Source organism: Gymnogyps californianus, chromosome 5 (assembly GCF_018139145.2).
Source record: "Gymnogyps californianus isolate 813 chromosome 5, ASM1813914v2, whole genome shotgun sequence".
NCBI classification, from domain to species: domain Eukaryota; kingdom Metazoa; phylum Chordata; class Aves; order Accipitriformes; family Cathartidae; genus Gymnogyps; species Gymnogyps californianus.
This window is the reverse complement of record NC_059475.1, coordinates 52,070,738-52,089,676: the sequence shown is the minus strand read 5'-3', so window position 1 is coordinate 52,089,676 and position 18,939 is coordinate 52,070,738. Positions and strand designations below refer to the sequence as shown.

The window sequence follows — 18,939 nt, the reverse complement described above, 5'->3', positions numbered from 1 at the left end:
GAGTACCAAAAGAAATGTTGGGCATTTTTTCTGTTTGGTTGTAAAGACAAAATTGACGAGAAGACTTCATAGTTACTAAAAGCAAGCCCTCTCTTTCTTCGTGGCAGCTTTTGTCATGCTGCCTGCTTGGCTGGAGCGACAGCCATTCCTCCCCAGCAGGGACATGGCTGCCTGGAATGGGGAGCTACGTTGGGGAGCTGCAGGGGAAATGAGATCAAGCACCATTTAAAAGGTGATTTCCACTCCGGCCTTGCTGTATGCCCGTAAGAATGGCGCAAAACACACTTGTGATTCTTGTTAATGAAAACATTAATTTTTTACAAAACTCTCCTAAGCTATAGTTAAGCTGCCCAGCTGTTCCAGTCTGGGGCTGAGCCCTGCAGGATGATGGTGCTCTGATCCTCTTGCACAGGCACTACTCGTTCTCTGGCTTGTATGCACATATAAGTGCTTTCCTGGATTACAGCCACAGTTCTCAGTGCTACCTGGATAAAGCTTAATTTCTTTTTTTTTTTTTTTTTTTTTTTTAAGATGTCCAGCAACTTCTTTTAGGCCCAGCCTGTGCATGTGGTCAGTTTGGGTCCCTGTTCACCGCATAAAGAGGATGGGACAAGAGCCCCTTAGCTTATCCACTCTGTTTTGTGAAGTAAATACACGTTACACCTTTCAGCTGAGGATCTGAAAGAGTTTGCAAAGGAATTCTGGTTGTATTCTGCTCATTCCTTAGTCCTCCGATAACCTCACCTGTCAGCTAGCAGCAGTTCAGAGTCCAAAGAGTTTGAACAGGATCATCCATAGCAAATCAGAGGTTGGCAGAAGTGGAATCCTGTGTCTCCCTTCTTGTTTTTTAATTAAAATGTAACAGATAATAGTAAGTAAAAGGTTGTTTCAACCGTTTTAGATAGAAAGGAGCTACATGATAGCAGTTTGGCACCTTAGAAGCATCCAAGGGATGTGTAAATGCAACTTAGCTGCAAAGTCTTACCTTAGTGCTCACTCTCTAGAGACCCAAGTGAATTATTCTCTTGCCACATTTCAGTTCATGGCATTTCATATTTCCTCTGTTTTTGAAATGTTTAAGTAAAAAATTCCAGCGAAGCCAATATTTAACTTACACGTTTGCTACTATATAGCGCAGATGTTACTAAATTTTTGCATTAGCAAAGTGTTTACTGGAAGATCTGAGATGCTTATGCAACTGAATTCAAGAAAAATGTAAGCGAAAGCAAGTTTGGTAGGTTTTTTTCAGGTTTGCAACATATCTTCTACAAAATCTCTTCTCTGAAGCATTGAAGTAAGAAACAAAAAAACCCTAATAACTAGGATGTAATGTTTAGTCTAAACAAACTGTGTTGCAGTTGTTTTAAATAAATCCTATTATTATGTATGCTATTTAAGCTAAGTTAAAGCCAAAACCTAAGGCTGACTAATTTCACTCTTAAAGTCTCTTCAGTGTTCAGGCAGCTTATGTTCGCTGTGTTGCTTTCAGCAGGAGCTGTCACTAAAAAAGGCCAATATGGTCTCAGAATATTGACTGTTGTATTTAGAAAGTAATTCTGCTACTCCATTGGTTATCTTGTAGATGTCTGCAGTGGGAATGTCAAGATCTTCAAAGGCTATCTTTGTTTTCATATTTCACGATAATAATCCTTCAAAAATTATGTTACTTCTGACACTGCCTTACCATTGGCCTGTGTCTCATCCCTCAGCGCCTTTGGGAAGCTCGCCAGCAAAAAAAGTCAAAAGGTCCTAAACGCTAGATTCCTGCTCTTCTGTCATTTCCTTTATTCGAAAATTAAAGAAGTTTAGAAGGAGTATTGCAGGAAGAGTGGAACCAGTTTTGTCAGATGATGGCAGTGTTGCTGGGGCTGTCTTCCCTCCTCCATTGATTTCCTTCTGAGAAGCAGAAGAGCAGCTTGTTCCAGCCATGTTGAACATCACTCCCTGTGGAGAGTGCTCAGCCATCATCCACAGACCTGGGTGAGTCTTTAGCGTCTCCATGTACAGGCTGGGGCTGGCTCGCAGCAATGCAAAATGATGATGGTCGAGTGCTCTGATGGAAAATATGCTTTAGTCTGCTTCCGTCCATTTGGGTAAGTTTGTGTCTAGTCCTCTTGGTCTTTAATGGGGATACACTTGCAAAAGATTGGCAAGGGAGAAACGGTTGCCCCAGCAGGGTTTTCTGATGTGTTTAATTATAGGTTTTCAAAACTAGTAATTTGATTTATTTGCTTATTGATTGATTCATACTAGTGACGGTTAGTTGGTCTCAGTCTTAGGAAGAAGGGAAGTAAATGGTACGGACTTCGATTTTTCTTTATAATATGTCTGCCTGTCTTGGACATAACTCTAGAAACAAAAAGTGATCTGTTCTCTCAGGTGTGACTTTACTCAAGAATTAGCACTAACACACCTCCATTTATCCACTGTCCCTCCTGGGGAAAAAACACCTAATCTAGAACTGCAGGGCAAGTCTGGGCTGGCTGTCACGGCTGTGTGGTATGGAGTTGAGCCCCAGCAAACTGCATGCCTGCCTGTCTGCGTACCTGGTAGTTGGTCATGCTTATACTGTTTTTTTTAACATACTTGTGTTGGCAATTCTAGCTGTCCTGCCTACATCCACACCTTCAAACCCAGGGTTGCACAGCGTACACCAGAGTGGGAACTGTTGGGCTTGCAGCCAATTTTCCCAGCCTTTCCTAGGTTCACGAAGAAGCCCCCTGTGCATAGACCTCCCTAAGCTGTGGGCCACTGTCCTTCCCCTCTGGTTCTCCCAGTCCCCCATGTACGAGGCTCTGCCTGCTGGCACCTCTCTGCACCTTTCTGCCTGGACCTGCTCTGCTGTCCTGCAGAGGAAAGCAGAAGAGACAAGGCAAGAGTCTGAACAGAAGTTTATATGCGGGCATGGGAGTGCAATGGGAGAGGTGAGACCACTTGCAAGGCAGGTCTCACGTGGCTTGCTCACTGGATTTCCTTCATAGTGCCATGGTTCAAGTGCTACTGGAGTTAGCCTCTGGCCAGCTCCTCTTCATTATACCAGGAGTCTTGCTTACGTGCTTAAGGCTGCTGCCACAGAGCTCAGGCCAGCTGCGTATGGCAGCTGTGGGCTTACATCACCACTCTGCACTGCGTTGCCTGTCAAGTATGAGGCTCCAGCTCTGCACTGCTCTCCTCCAAGTGCAGATAGCTACCAAGCTTCAGGCATCCCACCTGAGTTCAGCAGCTCACAGCACATCGCGCACTGGAAGCTGATAGGCATGGGTCCTGTGCGTCCGTGGCGCTGCCTGTAAGCTTTTTGCAGGTCGGCTTTGTCATGAAGTGGTGTGAGGTCTGATCCTGGAGTGTCGGACATCATCCTGGGGGTTCTGCAGGTTTATGTAGATGAGCCTCTGTCCACTGGCATAGTTTCTTCATGACTGTGTTATTGTGGTCTTTCCCTCTCTGTCATAGAGTTTTGCAGAGGGCTTAGCTGCCCTAGAGAAGCACAGTTTGGAAGGCAGCTTCTGGAGAGTCCCTTTCCTTTTAGTTCATCAAAACTTGCTCTTTGGAAACCATAGATCTTAAACAAAATTAGGCTTCCTGTTACCCTTCCCACTTAATCTAAACTGAATCACTTCGTGGTCCCCTGTTCCAAAGTCATCCTCATCACTAAAGATAAAGAGCAGAAAAGAATCTATTCTTGTTCATTCAACAATGTGGATAAAGAAACTTGTCAGCTGTCACATCCAGGAATAACTGGCCTTACCATGGTTAATAGCATTTGTTCTCCAATCTGTACTGTGAAGTTAGTCTCCCGTGTTGACACAACTGCCATTTCTGTAATGATGCAGAGCTCTATCCAGATCCATATCTGGTGCAAGAAGTCAAGAGCAGACGCAGTGTCTTTCTCTTAGAAGTCTTCTGTGGAAAGACCATCTTGCCTTAACATTTCCAAACATTTTTTTGTTTTTTTTCTATTTCCAAAGTCTGCTGTTTCATTATTGCATGACAGTATCCTACCATATAAAACCCGTATTTCTTTTTCTTGAAAAGCACAGACCTTTTGACATCTGTTTCATAATAATTGCCATTCCACCGTGTTTGTGAATTTTCCTGTAATAACACTAGTGCCTTGAGTTCCTCTTTTATTATGTCAGTCTGCCTGCATTATTAGCACACAGCTATTTTAGCTGCTGGGTTTTTCGTTCACCTTTTCTGCTCTTTGTTTTTGGTTTTAGACTGCATTTGGCTCCCTAGTTAGACTATATACAGTCCTTTCACTGGCAGTGTCACATGCCTGACCCCCTTTCTCATCATTAGTAGCATTTTTTCCTTCAAATCCCTGAAATACCGTTCTTACTGTTGTTTTCATGTTTATCTGACATTTTTCCCTTTGCTTTCTGGATCCTGAAACTGGTGTGGAATTTATGTCCGCCTCCCCAAGCCTTTCCTTGCCGTGTTCATGCTGTGGGTTGTGCCATGGTGGTTCCAGTAGTTGGGATGTTTGGCTGAAGCCCTCGTGAAGACTCATCTTGCAGTGAAAGTACCCAAAAGCCACCTTTTCCTGCAGAACCAGTGGCTGAGAGCAGGGGGGGACTGTAAACGTTTCCCCAAGGGTCACTCGGGCTATGCGAGATGCATTGGTTCTTTTCCAGTTGGCATGTCCTGGGCTTGCTGGACTGAAAGACATACTTGGTTCTCAAGGTCTGGTGGACACAAATGTATTTTGAAAGAGCATGACAAAGAAATGAGTGCTTACAACAAACACTTGTATGGGACAATAAGGTATGGTTTATTTGGTCTTAAATGGTCAGAGTTTTGTAGAGAGCTTCCTCCTGCCAGCCATCCTCCCACTTTGCTGGAAGAAAAACCTATTGTTAGCAGCAGGGACATTATGAAAGCTTGAGCAATGATGACCTTGATGTCCCAGTTAGAGATAACACACATCTGCATAACTGGGAACAAAGAGCATGTGTGTTTATGTGTATGTATATCCTTTGGTCAAAAAAAATACGTGTGCAACCTGTAAGGCTGCAAGGAGTTACAGCCCTCATAATCCCGTCTTCCACTGTAGAAGCTGAGGCTGCAGCAATCAGTTAAGAAGATGGTTGAAATTCCTCATCACAAATTAGGTAAGTACACGATGGAACAGCAAGTTGTTTCTCTCTTCTTCTGTGCTAGGCTCACTGGCTAGTGCTTTCTCCAGCTGATGTTTTCTGTTCAGTACTACAAGCTGCACAGGCTGGATGGAGTCAAAAAAGACTTTACTGTTGCCTTTGTGATGGCTAAATTTTATTTTCACATCCTTCAGCACTGAAAATTAAGCTTGCCTGCCAGTAATGTACACCAAGATGAAAAAATATTTTAAAAATAAAGGACCAAAACCAAAGCAAACATCTCCGCCCTGTTTTTAAGCAGAGAATATATTATAATATACCATTTTTATGTATAAGAAGTGTATCTCATCTCTCTTTAGTCAGCTGTCTCTTAAAAGATTTTTATCTTGCACTGGTAAAACATATATCAGTGTTGTGAGTCTTTCTTTTAACAGTTAATTGATCTTAATCTTTATTACTGAGATGAAAAGTTAGGATGATATGTTTTGGTTTCATACAGCTTTCCAAATGATAGATGAACTTCTTTGAGTTTATGCATGTGCAAGACCTTCTGTAACTCTTTCTCCTACCGTTCTTTTTATTAAAGCTAATATTTTTAACAAGAATATATGTTGTAACTTTTTGTTTATACAGTTTTTCAGCTGATAAAATGGTATTGTTAGAGAATGGAAATTGTATGTGTAGCTTCATGACGAATAGAGGAGCAGGAAGAAGGTTTCTGTTACAGATGTTCTGTATTTTTTAAAATTTGACCTCTCAGAATAATTTGTGCTGTAGTTTGCTTGGCAGTGCCGGAAATGAACTTAAAGAACTGGAGAAATTACTGTTTGTTTAGACGCGTACCTTTCTTCTCTATCTCATATTGGATCCTTTCAAAGGAGTCGGAGAACCACTGTGACTGCCAGACCAGTTTTGTATTGCTAGTGAAATTGCTTCCTCCTGGCCTCTATTATATAGCTTCCAGAATTCTCATTCTTGGTCTTTTGTGCACTGTTGTTGAGGTATGAATATAGTTTCTTGTTTCTTCCCAAGATCTTGGTTCTGAATCCTATTGGTTTACCGTACACTTCCACGAGTATTCTGTTTATTTTAAGAGCTCTTCTCAACCTTATTGAAATATTTCAGAAGTGGACTCAGTGGCATCCTACATCAAGGACTTTGACAGAGTTACAGTACTTACAGTTCTTTTCAGGTATTTCTTTCTATCTTGCACATTGCAGTTTTATTTTAACAGCTATGTTCTTATTCTGTCGTCAGGAAAAATAAATTAAAAATAGAAAAGAAAAAAACTAACAGGGAAAAAAAGCCTTCATTCTATTAATTATTCTTTGTGTCTTTGACCTAACTTGACTTACACCAAAGTTAACCATCATGATGTGGGAAGGGAAAAGGCACATCTATTAACAGACAAGTTAAATAAGGGCAAGCTGCTATTTGCTCTGTTGCAGTTTAATAAGCCCAAAGGTAAAAGGTGGAAGACAGTGTTGCTTTTGCAACATTTCCCTGCTGCCAAAAATTGAAAATATCAAAGAATCAAATCACAAAAAATGTGCAGAAATGAGCTGTGCTGCTAGGAACTGAGGCAGGGAGTAAAAAGACTGATCTTGTAGAAAAGGAATAAACTGGACTTCTGTCTTCTGAGTACAGTGGCAGTAAGTTTTATGTATTCCAGCTAGAGTAAGGCATTTAAATGGAAAAAAGCAGTGGAGGATGCTGAGGCAGAAGTAGAAGGGGCCGAAAACTAGCATACTGAATGGTGAAGTGAAATTCTTTACAAAAATAGTTCTATTTTAGATGTAGTAACTTTAAATTAAAAGAAGATCTTATCAGTTCCTTCCTGATGAGATAACATGGCAATGGTTGTAGTGTACAGATGGTGCAGTTTATTTACTAACTATATTTTTTTACGTCATTTGGCAGTAACATTTTAGTAGTTCCTAAATATGCATCTTAAGTGCCTCTCTCTAGGCATCTGTGCTGGAAAATTCAGGCCATGGTTGCTTTGAACTGCTTCAACTGCTATTTTCTTTAAAACCTTATACTATGGCTGTAAAAACAAATACTCTCTAGCAAAATCAAGAGGGACTGTGTTTTCCTAATTTTTATTACGATTTAGTTGGGAGGGGATGGATTTGAAGCATTCAGTGCTTCAAAGTTTGAAATAGTAATATCAAAATAATATGAATGATTATAAAATGCTTCCTCTCTCTATGAAATGAACTCGGATCAGAGATCACTACATAATAAAAGAACAGCTGTCACATCCGGCTTTCTCAGGTACCTGTTTGGTTTTAATTATTTTTTGTCAGTTCTAGAATAAACAGTCTGCTGCCGAGGGTTATCCTCTGCATTACTGAATGTATGTATGTAATCTCATGCCAAAATATTTCATGCCTACTATTTTGCCACTTCATATGTCTGTGCAGGGCAGATTCTGATCTATACAAGTAACGTGCAGAGTGAGGTTTGGCTCAAAGCACGTCTTGACAATACACACTAGATCATAATTCCACAGAGTGATAAATTGTAGGTTCGTTCCTCAGTAAAAAAACTAGATGCTGTTTACCGATTTGGTGTTCACTTTTGAACACTTTGCTGAATAGGGGCTTGAATCCAAAATGCAGTGAACAGACCTGCCATGAGGTTTGTGACTTATCCTTCATTGGTATCGTCTTAATCAAAAGAAGTTTTGTCTTTGAAAGCAATGCTGGCAAAAATAACAGTAGGCTCCCACTGCAAGGGGAGTTACTGTAGCTGTGGTGGAGTTCCTGCCCCTTGTTGGCTTTGAACTGCGTTGGGATGTATGCTTTCATGCGTTATGAGTTCATGTAAGTGCTTAAGGTTTCTTCCAGGACCTTTCTGATACCCTGAAGGACACTTGGTGGATGAGGGACCAAGCACTGAAACTTGAGATTGTAGCATGAAGTGTTGAGTGTATAGACAGCAGTCATCTGTTAGGGAGAGCTGTGGCTGCTGGCAATTTTTGTCACTATATTTTTTGTCACTCTCCGATATTGCCTGTTTGAGACTTTGACGTACTCTTCCTTCTTCATACAACACCCACAATCCTTCCTTTTCTTCGTTGTTCCTTACTTTCCTCTTTCACTGGGAAAGTTGGGCATCTTCTACTTCCCACTAGCAAAAAATGAACATACAGTTTGTGTATGCAGTCAATTCACCACTTTAATTTCAAAAAGAAATGACAATGCATTCATTTGAATACTTAATTTTCTAAATGCCGAAACTTTGTATGTAGTTATTTTTAACCTGTTTTCCTAGGGAAAGATGTTCCTGCAATCATTTTTCACTAACCACCCACTGTTAATAACTTCAGGAGCCTTTGTGTTGATCGCAGACTTCAGGTAGGGCAGAGATTTCAGTTGTGAAATCCACAGCTTCATGAACACAGACAGGCAGGTAGAAAGTTACCAGGCTGGTCGGGCTGCCACGTGAGGTCAGCACTTACTGCTAGAAGTGAGAGGATCCGCATGGAAGAGGCTTCACGAAGATGCCAGCTGAAATGCCTTCAGCTTGGGGGCACTGGTGGGTACCAGGAGTCTAAGCAGAAAATGCCAGTCCAAGCAAAGGTGCCCTTCATTCGCCTGCCTTCAGTGCTGCTCCTCATGACTTCTTCCTGGCTCTTCTTCTTGATGTCTGTCGTGGTTTAACCCCAGCCAGCAACTAAGCACCACGCAGCCGCTTGCTCGCTCCTCCCCCTTCCCAGTAAACTCGTGGATTGAGATAAGAACGGTTTAATAATTAAAGTAAAATAAAATATAATACTAACAATAATAGTAGTAAAATATTATAATATTAGTAATGAAAAGGAATATAACAAAAGGGGGGGGGGAATAAAACCCAAGAAAAGACAAGTGATGCACAATGCAATTGCTCGACACCCGCTGACCAATGCCCCAGCAGCGATTCACCCCTCCCGGCCAACTCCCCCCAGTTTATATACTGGCATGATGGTCTATGGTATGGAATACCCCTTCGGCTAGTTCGGGTCAGCTGCCCCGGCTGTGCGCCCTCCCAGCTTCTTGCACACCTGCTTGCTGGCAGAGCATGGGAAACTGAAAAATCCTTAACTGAGGATGAGCACTACTTAGCAACAACTAAAACATCAGAGTGTTATCAACATTATTCTCACACTAAATCCAAAACACAGCACTGTACCAGCTGCTAAGAAGAAAATTAACTCTGTCCCAGCCAAAACCAGGACAATGTCCTTCTCAGGAGAACACCTCCAAATTACGAGCATAAACGCTGCGCAAGAATGAACTGGCCTTTCAGTTTGCCCTCGGACATTGCTTCTGCACCATTTTGTGTGGTCTCTTGACTGCTGGCCCTCGGCCCTTGTCTTCCTTGTGCAGCCAGTTCCTCGTTTTTCTTTTCTCTCTGCAGAAGGACAACCAAAGCACATTGTCCTGGATCCTACTGACACTACCCTGAGTGCGTGTCTTGAAGCCCTCTTACCTCTACCAAGGCATGATGGAGTAGCTGTCTGGTTTCTTCAAGAATATACCAATAGAAACAGAGCTAGACACCATAGCATGTGTAGATGGGCTTGAATCATGGTTGTGCTTTGGAAAACACCTGCTGTGCATGCAGTCGTGCATTGTAAACAGCTCGTGTTAGTGTCGTGAAGTCATTACAGAATAATGATGGTACCATTAGTGGTCCGAAGGCTAAGAATGCACCTTTCAAGATAAACTGGTTGCATCAATTTTATCTCAAAGCGCAGAGTTTGTTACACAAACAAAACCCAAAGTGAGCAGGAAATGTGTTTTTTCTGGTTGCGTCCTTTTATTCTTTCAACAGCAAAATTAATGTTATGCTATAATGTTACCCAGTGGTGGCACCTTATTTAAAGTAAAACAAGAAAACAAAATTCAGGAACAGCCAATAAACAAATGCTGAAGCTGGCTGTATGAATTATGATACAGTAAATTCAACTTTTAACAATCTACTGATTTTATGGTATGAAAGAGATGGAAGAATTCTGGTTTGGTTTGGCTTTATTTCTCAGGCTTCTTTGCTTTTTGTCTTGCTTTTTAATGTTAGATAGATTATTCCTCCAGTTTAACCAAAGGGAAACTGTTGCTGTGTGGGCTGTGTGGTGTGTGCACCCAGTCCTGCAACATGGCACACGTGTTTGGGAGTGAAGCTGTTTGGAAATGGCACTTTCAGCATAGATGCTCACAGCAGGAATACTGCTTTTGATGTATCTTCAGACTTGAAGATGAACATAAGTTGGTAAAGCTGCTTTTCTGAGGAGTCTGCTGGTGACTTTTGGAAAAGGATACACTGACCTGTCCAGGAGACGCACAGGCACCTGTTTGCCAGTATGTGAGCACCTTTTATGCTAATTTAGTCTGCTACTGCTTCAACTTTAGTTTTACACCCACTACACTGTTGCTCTGTTTACTGTTTCAGCAATTAAATAATAGACTAGTCATTAGAAGTGTGTTTCCAGCTATTCACAGAAAAATAGTACATATTTAAACTAATAAAAAATCCCTTTTTTTTTCCTTAATCGGTCAAGTGAAATTCCATTTTGCTTAAGCAGATATTGAAATCCTCTCTATGTCATTTGTATTGTTAATAAATTGCAGGACTTTATAACACATCACATTACTGGAAATAGATTTGAAATATATAAAGGTACAATATACATATATTTTTAACAGTGAAAAGTAATTTTCTGACGTAATAGCCAAAATAAAGTGCCATGAAGCTATTAACAGTAAATTGAATTTTTTGGTATGTAATTTAGTATAAATACTGACAAGCTGAAAAAAAAAAAACCCAAAAAACCAAACAACAAACGCATACTCATTAGTCATTCAGTTTAGCAGCACAGAGGCAGCAGTCAGCCAGGGTGTGCGTTTTTATGTCTGCTTCAATTGCACACTTCATTTATTTGGACATGGCATAGGCGGCTTTCTCTGTCACAGGGCATCACTGCACGATTAGCAAGTTGTGCCCCAGGGCAGCTGGGACGCTTTGCTGGGGCAGATGTTCTTTTCAGCTTACTCAGTGGCCGTTGTGGGGTTGTTTACTGTTGTCATAGCTACCTACATTTCCATAGCAGCCGAGCTGCTGTGTGTGAAGCCAGTGAATATAGTTATAAAAGGATCATATTTTGTTCTGTCTCTATAACTTACCATCTGTCAACTGACTGTTCATGATGGATTCACAAACCAATTTAAGAATAACAGCAGCCAGCCGATGATTTTTGCTTATATTAAAGTGACAATGGATGAGGATGCAAATAAGTTGGTGCTTCAATGAAATGCTAGTTTCTTTTTTTTTTTCCCCTTAATTGTAGCAGTTTGGCTTCCAACACTTTCTCAAACATCGCTGAAATCCTTACCGACAAATCAAAATGACCGAGTGTCGTCATCTGTACTTGCTCAGGTGTAGGTGTTCCTTACGCTTTCCCACTCTACTGTCAGCTCATCCCTGTGTGTTGCTTCCAAATTGTGATGTTGCACCTACTTTCACAGATCCTGTGTAATGAAATCTAAATACTCTCCACAGAATTAAACAGCAAATTCATGAGGCTAACAGCAAAGGTATCATGCACACATAAGTATGGTTTGGTGACGTTCATCACTGCGCTCTACCTAATAGTAGCAATGGGATCACATGCAAGTTTTGGGGGTAAATTCAATGTGTGATCAACGAGCCCTCTGAATAATGAACTCTTATACATTTTCACTGCAGACATTTGGTTAAACCTATAGTTTAGCAACGGGGGCAAGAAGATTAGCCCAGTTTTAAATAATGTATTTATTGGTTGATTTTTCCAGATCCTGACATTGATGCTGCCACTGCCATGATGCTTTTGAATACTCCCCCTGAGATACAAGCAGGTTGTGAGTAGATATTTCTATAGCATATAGCAACATAGACATGTAAAGTTAATATTCTCTTTTATAAGTATGCAGCATACCAGATAAAAAGGATTTAATGAAGAAATATAACTTCCCTTGTAGACCCTTACACTTTCCTTGACCCTTACATGAGTATAATTTTGTGGTTCATATTACATTCTTTGTTACATGAATAATAGTAATCCATGATCTCTAATGTAAAAGAGGGGTTATTGTTATTCATGACATACACATAGTTGAGTAACATACTATTATCCGTACTGATAGAAAGACCTGGGGCAACAGCCAGGAGAAAGGCAGGGAGAGAAAGAGAGCAAGAGAGCGAAGGGTACATGGCATATGGTTTTGTTTTCATTTTGTTTTGATTTGACTCCCATCGTGTGAGTTACCACAGCCATCTGGATACTTTCCATTCACTTGGGCACTGTTTCAACTCCTTCCTTGCACACATCCTGCCCGTTTTGCTTTTTTGCTCTGTCTGATGCAAGGCAGTAGGCAGGCTCCGGGGAGCAAAGAAAGGTCTCATTTCCTGCTAATACTGTCCTCGCTCTGTGACCAGACCCGAGGTTTTGATGCTGTGTATTAACAGAGCACTGAAGGGGCCTTGGCCCCCACTGTACTGGGCTGTGCAAATAGTGCAGGAGTCTCCTGCCCCGCAGAGCTTGCAGTGAAGGTATTAGAGGAAGACGTAGAGGAATACAGCTGCACAAAAGCAGAGAATACAAGAAAACAAACATATCACTGGTCAGCAAGCACGGTAGTAATGCCAAGTGACAGGCAGCTCTAAAAAATAAAGGCAGAAGTTAAAATAGAAGCCATTATCAAGCTTGTCTAGCATCACTGCTATTGTTCGAGCTCGGGCAACCAAATCCGAATTCCAGGGGAAGCCTTGATTCGCACTTTGATACTCTGCCTGGGGAAGAGAGTCAATTACCATCAAAGCATTTCCTGTGCAGCCGAGGAAAGCTATTGTCAGCCCTGCTTTGTGACCCTGCCAGAGAAATGCCTCTTGAGAAGCTCCTCTTGGGGGAGAGCGTGATGTACCAAGAAACTGTCTATTCTGGAAAGAAAGAGTGGTCCTTGTCCTCCTCTCCTAAACAGCCCTCAGGGACTGTGTGTGGTAAAAGGGTGAGCAATCCCAGCTATGTGTAGGTAGGAAAAAGGAAAGATTTTATCGGGGAGAGGAGATTATCGTTGGGCTTAGTGGGAAGAAAAAAATGAGAGATCTTCAAAGGATCAGAAATTTAAAGAAGCCAGATTTGTGGGGCAGAGAAAAGGGGAAAAGAAGTTGCGGTAGAAAGAGAGTGCAGGGGTAAAAAGGTATGTGAGAGAGGGAAGGAGACTTACAGCAGTGTGTGCACGGAAGAGAATGGGGAAAACGCAGAATAATCTGAACTCCTGGAGGAAATGGAGAGCAGGAGAAGATTGCAGACAAGAAAGGGAGGAGATGCGTAGTAAGCTGCATGTACTAAACACACTGCAGATTTTTGTCACGTGCGCATGTTTGCCAGCATTGCAGGTGTTTGCATGGAAGTGATTTGGAGACTTGGGCGCTGTCATTTCATAGGCATCATAGCTTGCAGGTTGGCAAATTGCTTATTGCTATTTTAGTTTGTAGAGGTCACTCTGAGGAAGGAAATTGTAGCGTTCTGTGAGTTTGGCATATCTCTCCACCCACGTCACCTTCCCAGTGGGCTGTTGTGTCAGGATGTCAAAAGTGAGAGGGAGATGAAATAGAAAGGTGGTTCCTCATTCACATTGCTCCCTCCTTGATGTCCGCAAGTAACGAGGCCTTCCTCTGTGTCTTTAAACTGAAATGCAGGGTCTGCTCAGAAGTTCGTGAATCCTTCCAGACATTGGGTGGAGTTGGCTGGTGCCAGGAGGAAAGAGCAGAGGTTTTTGTCGTAACCTCAGAGGTCCTCTAAATTACAAAGGAGAAATATTTGTGTGTGTGTGTAAATGGATACCTGAGGAAGTAAATCAGCCTGTCCTATGAATTGCAGTTGGGTCTCATTTATCTACCATGTTAGGAAAATCTTAGGCAATTTAAAGCAAATTAATTACTACCACACATTAAGAAACAATTACATGAAAAATCACATTTAAAATTAGTTTTCAAATAAAAGGCAATTGGGCTATAAAAATTTCATCACAATGAGCATCACCTAGAAGCTCACAGTTCATTCTCTGCTCTGTCAGTGGCTACAGTGGTCTGTAAATCAAGCTCTGAATGATCAGGGCAGTAAGCATGCTAGTACTGTTTGATCCCTTGAAGAATTAGAGTTCTGTTCATCGTATCAGACTGTGGTGTCAAGTATGTGCTCAAGCCATCAGGGCTGCAAAATGTCCCATCTTCTGAAGATGAGCTATCCTGGAAGTGATTTGAAGAGGGAGAGACGTAGTTTACAGTTTGGCCAAAGGTGTTAATACCTGACTGAAAACACCCTTTTGGTCTGAGAGTCTGACTCCGAGTGTGCCAGTTACTTCCACAACAAAGACAGTCAGATGGAGGCAGAACCTGAGTGTCATTTCACAGTATAACAACTTGACAAGTCAGAAGGTTTAAAACTCCGGTCCGTTAAGGCCTTTTCCTGTCCTACAAACATTTAACCATCGTTGTGAAGCACGGATACCTCCAAAGCAGATTGTGACAGTCTGGATTCATATTTGTGTGGACGGTTACATGTGTTGGCTTTTGACTTTGAAGGCATCTTCTTGGATTAAAAGCTACCTTTCCAGCAGGATAAAAATCCGTGCTCATCTAGGCAGTGTGGATGCTAAAAGCATCTTTAGGATGAAGTTAGCTACAACCATCGTTCAAAGTCTTATTAAAATTTATTCTTTTAATATAGTCTGTCAGAAAGGAATCTCATCTCAGTAGCATTAGAAAATCCAGAGTAAACTATTCCTGCTTTGTAACAGATTGATTAATTAGCTTTATGGTTTTAAATGACCGTTTAAAATTCCATACCCATGTGCGAAACACTGCTAATGACCACACATGAATTTTAAAATCAGGTTTTGCTTTTATGTGAAATCCTGAAGTGGTGTCTGAGCTGGCACAAACATTGCTTACCATTTACCCCAGTCACACCGTGCTTTAGTTTTCATGCAAAGAAAAATGGCAGAATTAAAAACACCATTATTAGGATTATTTTGTGTTTGGGGAGGAGTTACTTTATAGACTCATGAAATTGGTTGTTCATGTTGTCACTAAAGATTGGAAATAATGCAGTTATAGTTGGGGTGTTGACATCAGAGATCAATTTCTAAAATATTCACACTTTGCAGTATTTTCACAGAAAAATGTTTCTAGATTGTAACCAAAGGCAGAATTTCAAAGTAGCCAGCTCTGTGCAAGAGTCTACTGAAACGTACAATCCAGCTGGCACCAAGAATAAAGCGTGAAAGATGCTGTGATATGCTAAGAAAGGGCATGTAGGAACATAGTTTTAATACTTTTTTTGCTTCAGTATGTGGAAGTCCTTGTATTTCATCAAGTTTTGTATGGTTTGATTATGTTTAAAAAGAAACAGCAACTGAAACACCTGCTTTCTTCAGTAGCAGCTATCACAAGTTACGAATACTTTGGATTTTATTAGTAGTCAGTACACAAATATTAATTCCAAAATACGTGACTTGCTTTGAAAACTGTATTTTGACCTGCAGGGAACTGTGTACTGGCTGGGCCATCTTGGGCAAGTTGCATCAAATTTCTGGGCCTGCTTTCCCTGATGGGAATCTAATTCACAGGGAGGACAGAGGAAAAGGAGATGGTGAACAAATGGTAAAGCTCAATTTAGAAGTCATGGCTGCTAAGTCAATGAAGCCCATGGGTTAGTTTTGTACAATTGTTAAGATTTTCAATACTTCAATCCTTACCAGTGTTTTGAAAGTAAATGTTACCAGCTGTAACTCCAGTGTAGCATTCCCAGCTCTTAAGAATGTATCATCCTGGGCATGTCATTTAGTCTTGCTAAATCATTGTCTTTTGCCATGAATAAAATGGAGATTGGTTTTGGTGGTTTTGCAGTGTGTTTGGACTTTCTAAGACTCAAGTCACTGTAAGCATTTTAAGTAGCAATACCTTCTTAATTGGTGAGGTCATTCTGAACTTGGAACCATTTGCTTTGAGGGAAGGACCAGTAAGAAGGGAGTGTGTGTAGTGTATTACTGCTGCTGCTAGTGAAACAACACTGCGGTCAAAGTGATTATACTGGAAATCTTGATTTAATTTGAGAAGCTCCTGACTCAGCAATATCACACATAGCTTCGAATTCGTGTGTAGTCCTTTGCCCATTGCTATATAATTTGGGAATTGCACGCAAATGTAAGTGCATTGCTCGAGCTGAAGTTTAATACTGCAAACAGCTATAAACAGTGCTTGCAGAAAGGGTTTGGATAGAAACCAGGAAACTGAGAGTCCTCTCAGCTTTGAACATCCATCTTCTGTTTTTGACACTGCTCACCACTACTCACCCAGGTTAGCTGGAAAGTGGTGGCCTTCAGGAGACTTTGCAACACTGGTTTTGTGGGTCGTTCCATACAGGAGACTGAAGCGCTGTGGTAGAGGTGTTTGGGAAGATACGAGCATGGAGTTTTGTTGGGTGCTTCTTGAAAAGCAGGCTTTTCAAGAGTGAGATCAATGTCTCTCTGGTTTGGAAATCTTTATTAATCTTTGTCTCAAAGCATATAAAACCCAGAATAGATACATATATTTTAAATTCGGTGGGAGCAGAAGTAATTCCCTAAAGAGATCTACTAATACCGTACCTCTATACTTCTAAAATTGTATCCCAATGAAATTTGCTTTTTAAGCTAATGCTAGTGGAAGATATATTTACAGGAATCAAGACAAAAAATTGGTATAAAATTGCCTTAATAACAGACAGAAATCCTCGAAATGAGACCAAATGGAACACACTGTTTTCTTGGGACGTTTTTATTGTATATGAAACTTGATAACTGTAATGTTCTGTGTGTACTGCTTGTGGACAAGTCACTTATTATAACTTATTAGACAGTTTCCAGCCTAACTTTTTATACCAGAAAATGATAAATCCTTGACTGTAAAATGTTTCATAAAGCTATTTTTGCTGACAATTCTGTATCAAAGTGAAAATTGGGAAAAGACATTTTCATAGGGCTGAAAATTTCCCTTGCAGTGGCTGGGATTTTTTGGGGAATGGCATCCTCAACTTCTGTTAAAGAGGTTGGGGGGGGGGGGGGTTTACTTCAGTGTGTCAGTATTAAGTCATTAAAGTGAGGAAATAAAGAGGAAAGAAAACTACTTTTATGAAATACTTTCTACTTCTTTCTCTCTACTCCTCATATTTTGATTTAGCAGCATGGTTTAGTTTGTTGTTGAGCAGTTTCAGCATCACCAAAATGAAGAATCGTTAGCTGTGGTTTTCTACTTATACAAAAAATAACTCAAAAGATTGAATTATTTTTATTAAATGTCCTTACACAAGGTATGAGTGTGATAGGATTACCATGATACACTTCTCCCCTCCTGCCCCCCTCAAATTTTTATTTAGAGTAAATGGCTTGTTGGATGCGTCATTGATTTGCAGTTTGTTGGGACTACAGACTATAGAATTTAAGAGCTGTAGAATTGTCCTTGAGCAGTAAAGTAGAAGAGTTAGGCAGATGGCATCAAATTTATGCCTGGGATAAGAGAGTTGAAGTGAATAAGTTACACATTTGGCAGATAACATTTGCTTTTGGCAACTTCTGATGTCCCATCAATTATACATCATTAGGGATTTCCTATTTTCAGTTCTTGTAGCCTGAGATAAAGTATTCTGCTAAACACTGTCCTGGAAGAGAGATTGGCAGAAAGAAACTGCAACTGATAGATATTAGCAGAAACTCAGTATCTCTTGTCTATAATGATTTCTTCTATGCTACAAGAGATGGGTCAGGAAAGAGAGCCCTGAGATAAATGCATGTGCCACATGATGACAGAAGAGGCAGAGAATTTTGTTTAAAGTTCGTTTTCAACAAATATTATTCAGTCTTCGTCACTAGTCTTAATGTTGGCTACCTTGAGCTAGACAGTTTAATGAAGTATATGCTTGTTTCCCAGATGGCATAAAGAACATGTTTGTTACCTCTTTCTTTTCAATCTCCTTGATTTACAACAAATCACTCTCAGCGCTGATATTTCATTTAACTTCCATGTGCCAACATTTAACCGAGAACTTGGTTTCCTTGTTTAGTGAGCTGTTGGGGTGTCAGTGTGTCTGATCACTATCCATTGAGTATTTCCTCCTTCTTTTCAATTTCAATTTTGCCAAATTGCTGTATTGTGTATTAGATGATCAAATCTTCTGGGAAGGACCCAGTCTAATATGGTTTTGATTGTTGCAAAAGTCTTGGATGAGGTTGTTAGCTCAGCTGGATGGGGGAAGTTTGCTTGACCCGCACGCATGCTTGCAAATAAGAGATTATGGATGCAACCTGTTGAGGGCTGTGATGAAAGAAGTCCGTAGTTTGGGTTATTCTGCTCAGCTAACATGCACGGAAGACCATGCTCTGAATTAACAGTCCTGCACTGGCTGTGGAGTGATCATGTGGCCTTCTACTTATTTCCACCTCCAGAGGCTGAGTACAGGCTACAAAACAACACTGGATTTTTGAGGGCTTTTGTTGGATCTTTTTAACACTATCTGAACGGAGTGTTTTGATGAATTCAGATTATGGTATGTTCTCCTACATGGCATTCACTTTATTGTCTGTTAAACTGTAATGTGGAAATTTGCTGCAGAAGGCAGAGAGATTCTTTTCCCCCTTGGAGAATTTGAGAGATGCAGTCTTGATTTTTGACGTTGGATGCATTGCTTCTCTCCACAGTTAGCTGGTGGAGACTTGAAATGCCAGCAGATCCTACTCAAGTTGTGGAATTCCACCAGAGCAGCATAAGATCCAAAAATAATTTC

At 40.8% G+C, this 18,939-nt stretch overlaps 1 protein-coding gene across 6 annotated transcripts in view; it reads left to right on the top strand.

Annotated features, from left to right (window-relative positions):
- The window catches only part of FOXN3 (forkhead box N3), a 211,789-nt gene that overhangs the window by 177,519 nt on the left and 15,331 nt on the right, over window positions 1-18,939 (top strand). For 3 of the 6 annotated variants that reach the window (XM_050898294.1, XM_050898293.1, XM_050898297.1), the window contains one exon: window positions 11,912-11,977. The exons of 2 other annotated variants lie outside the window; for them this stretch is intronic. In XM_050898294.1, the coding sequence (XP_050754251.1) occupies window positions 11,912-11,977 (66 nt within the window). The remainder of the gene's footprint in view (window positions 1-11,911; window positions 11,978-18,939) is intronic. One more of the 6 variants, XM_050898295.1, reaches the window with a different exon arrangement.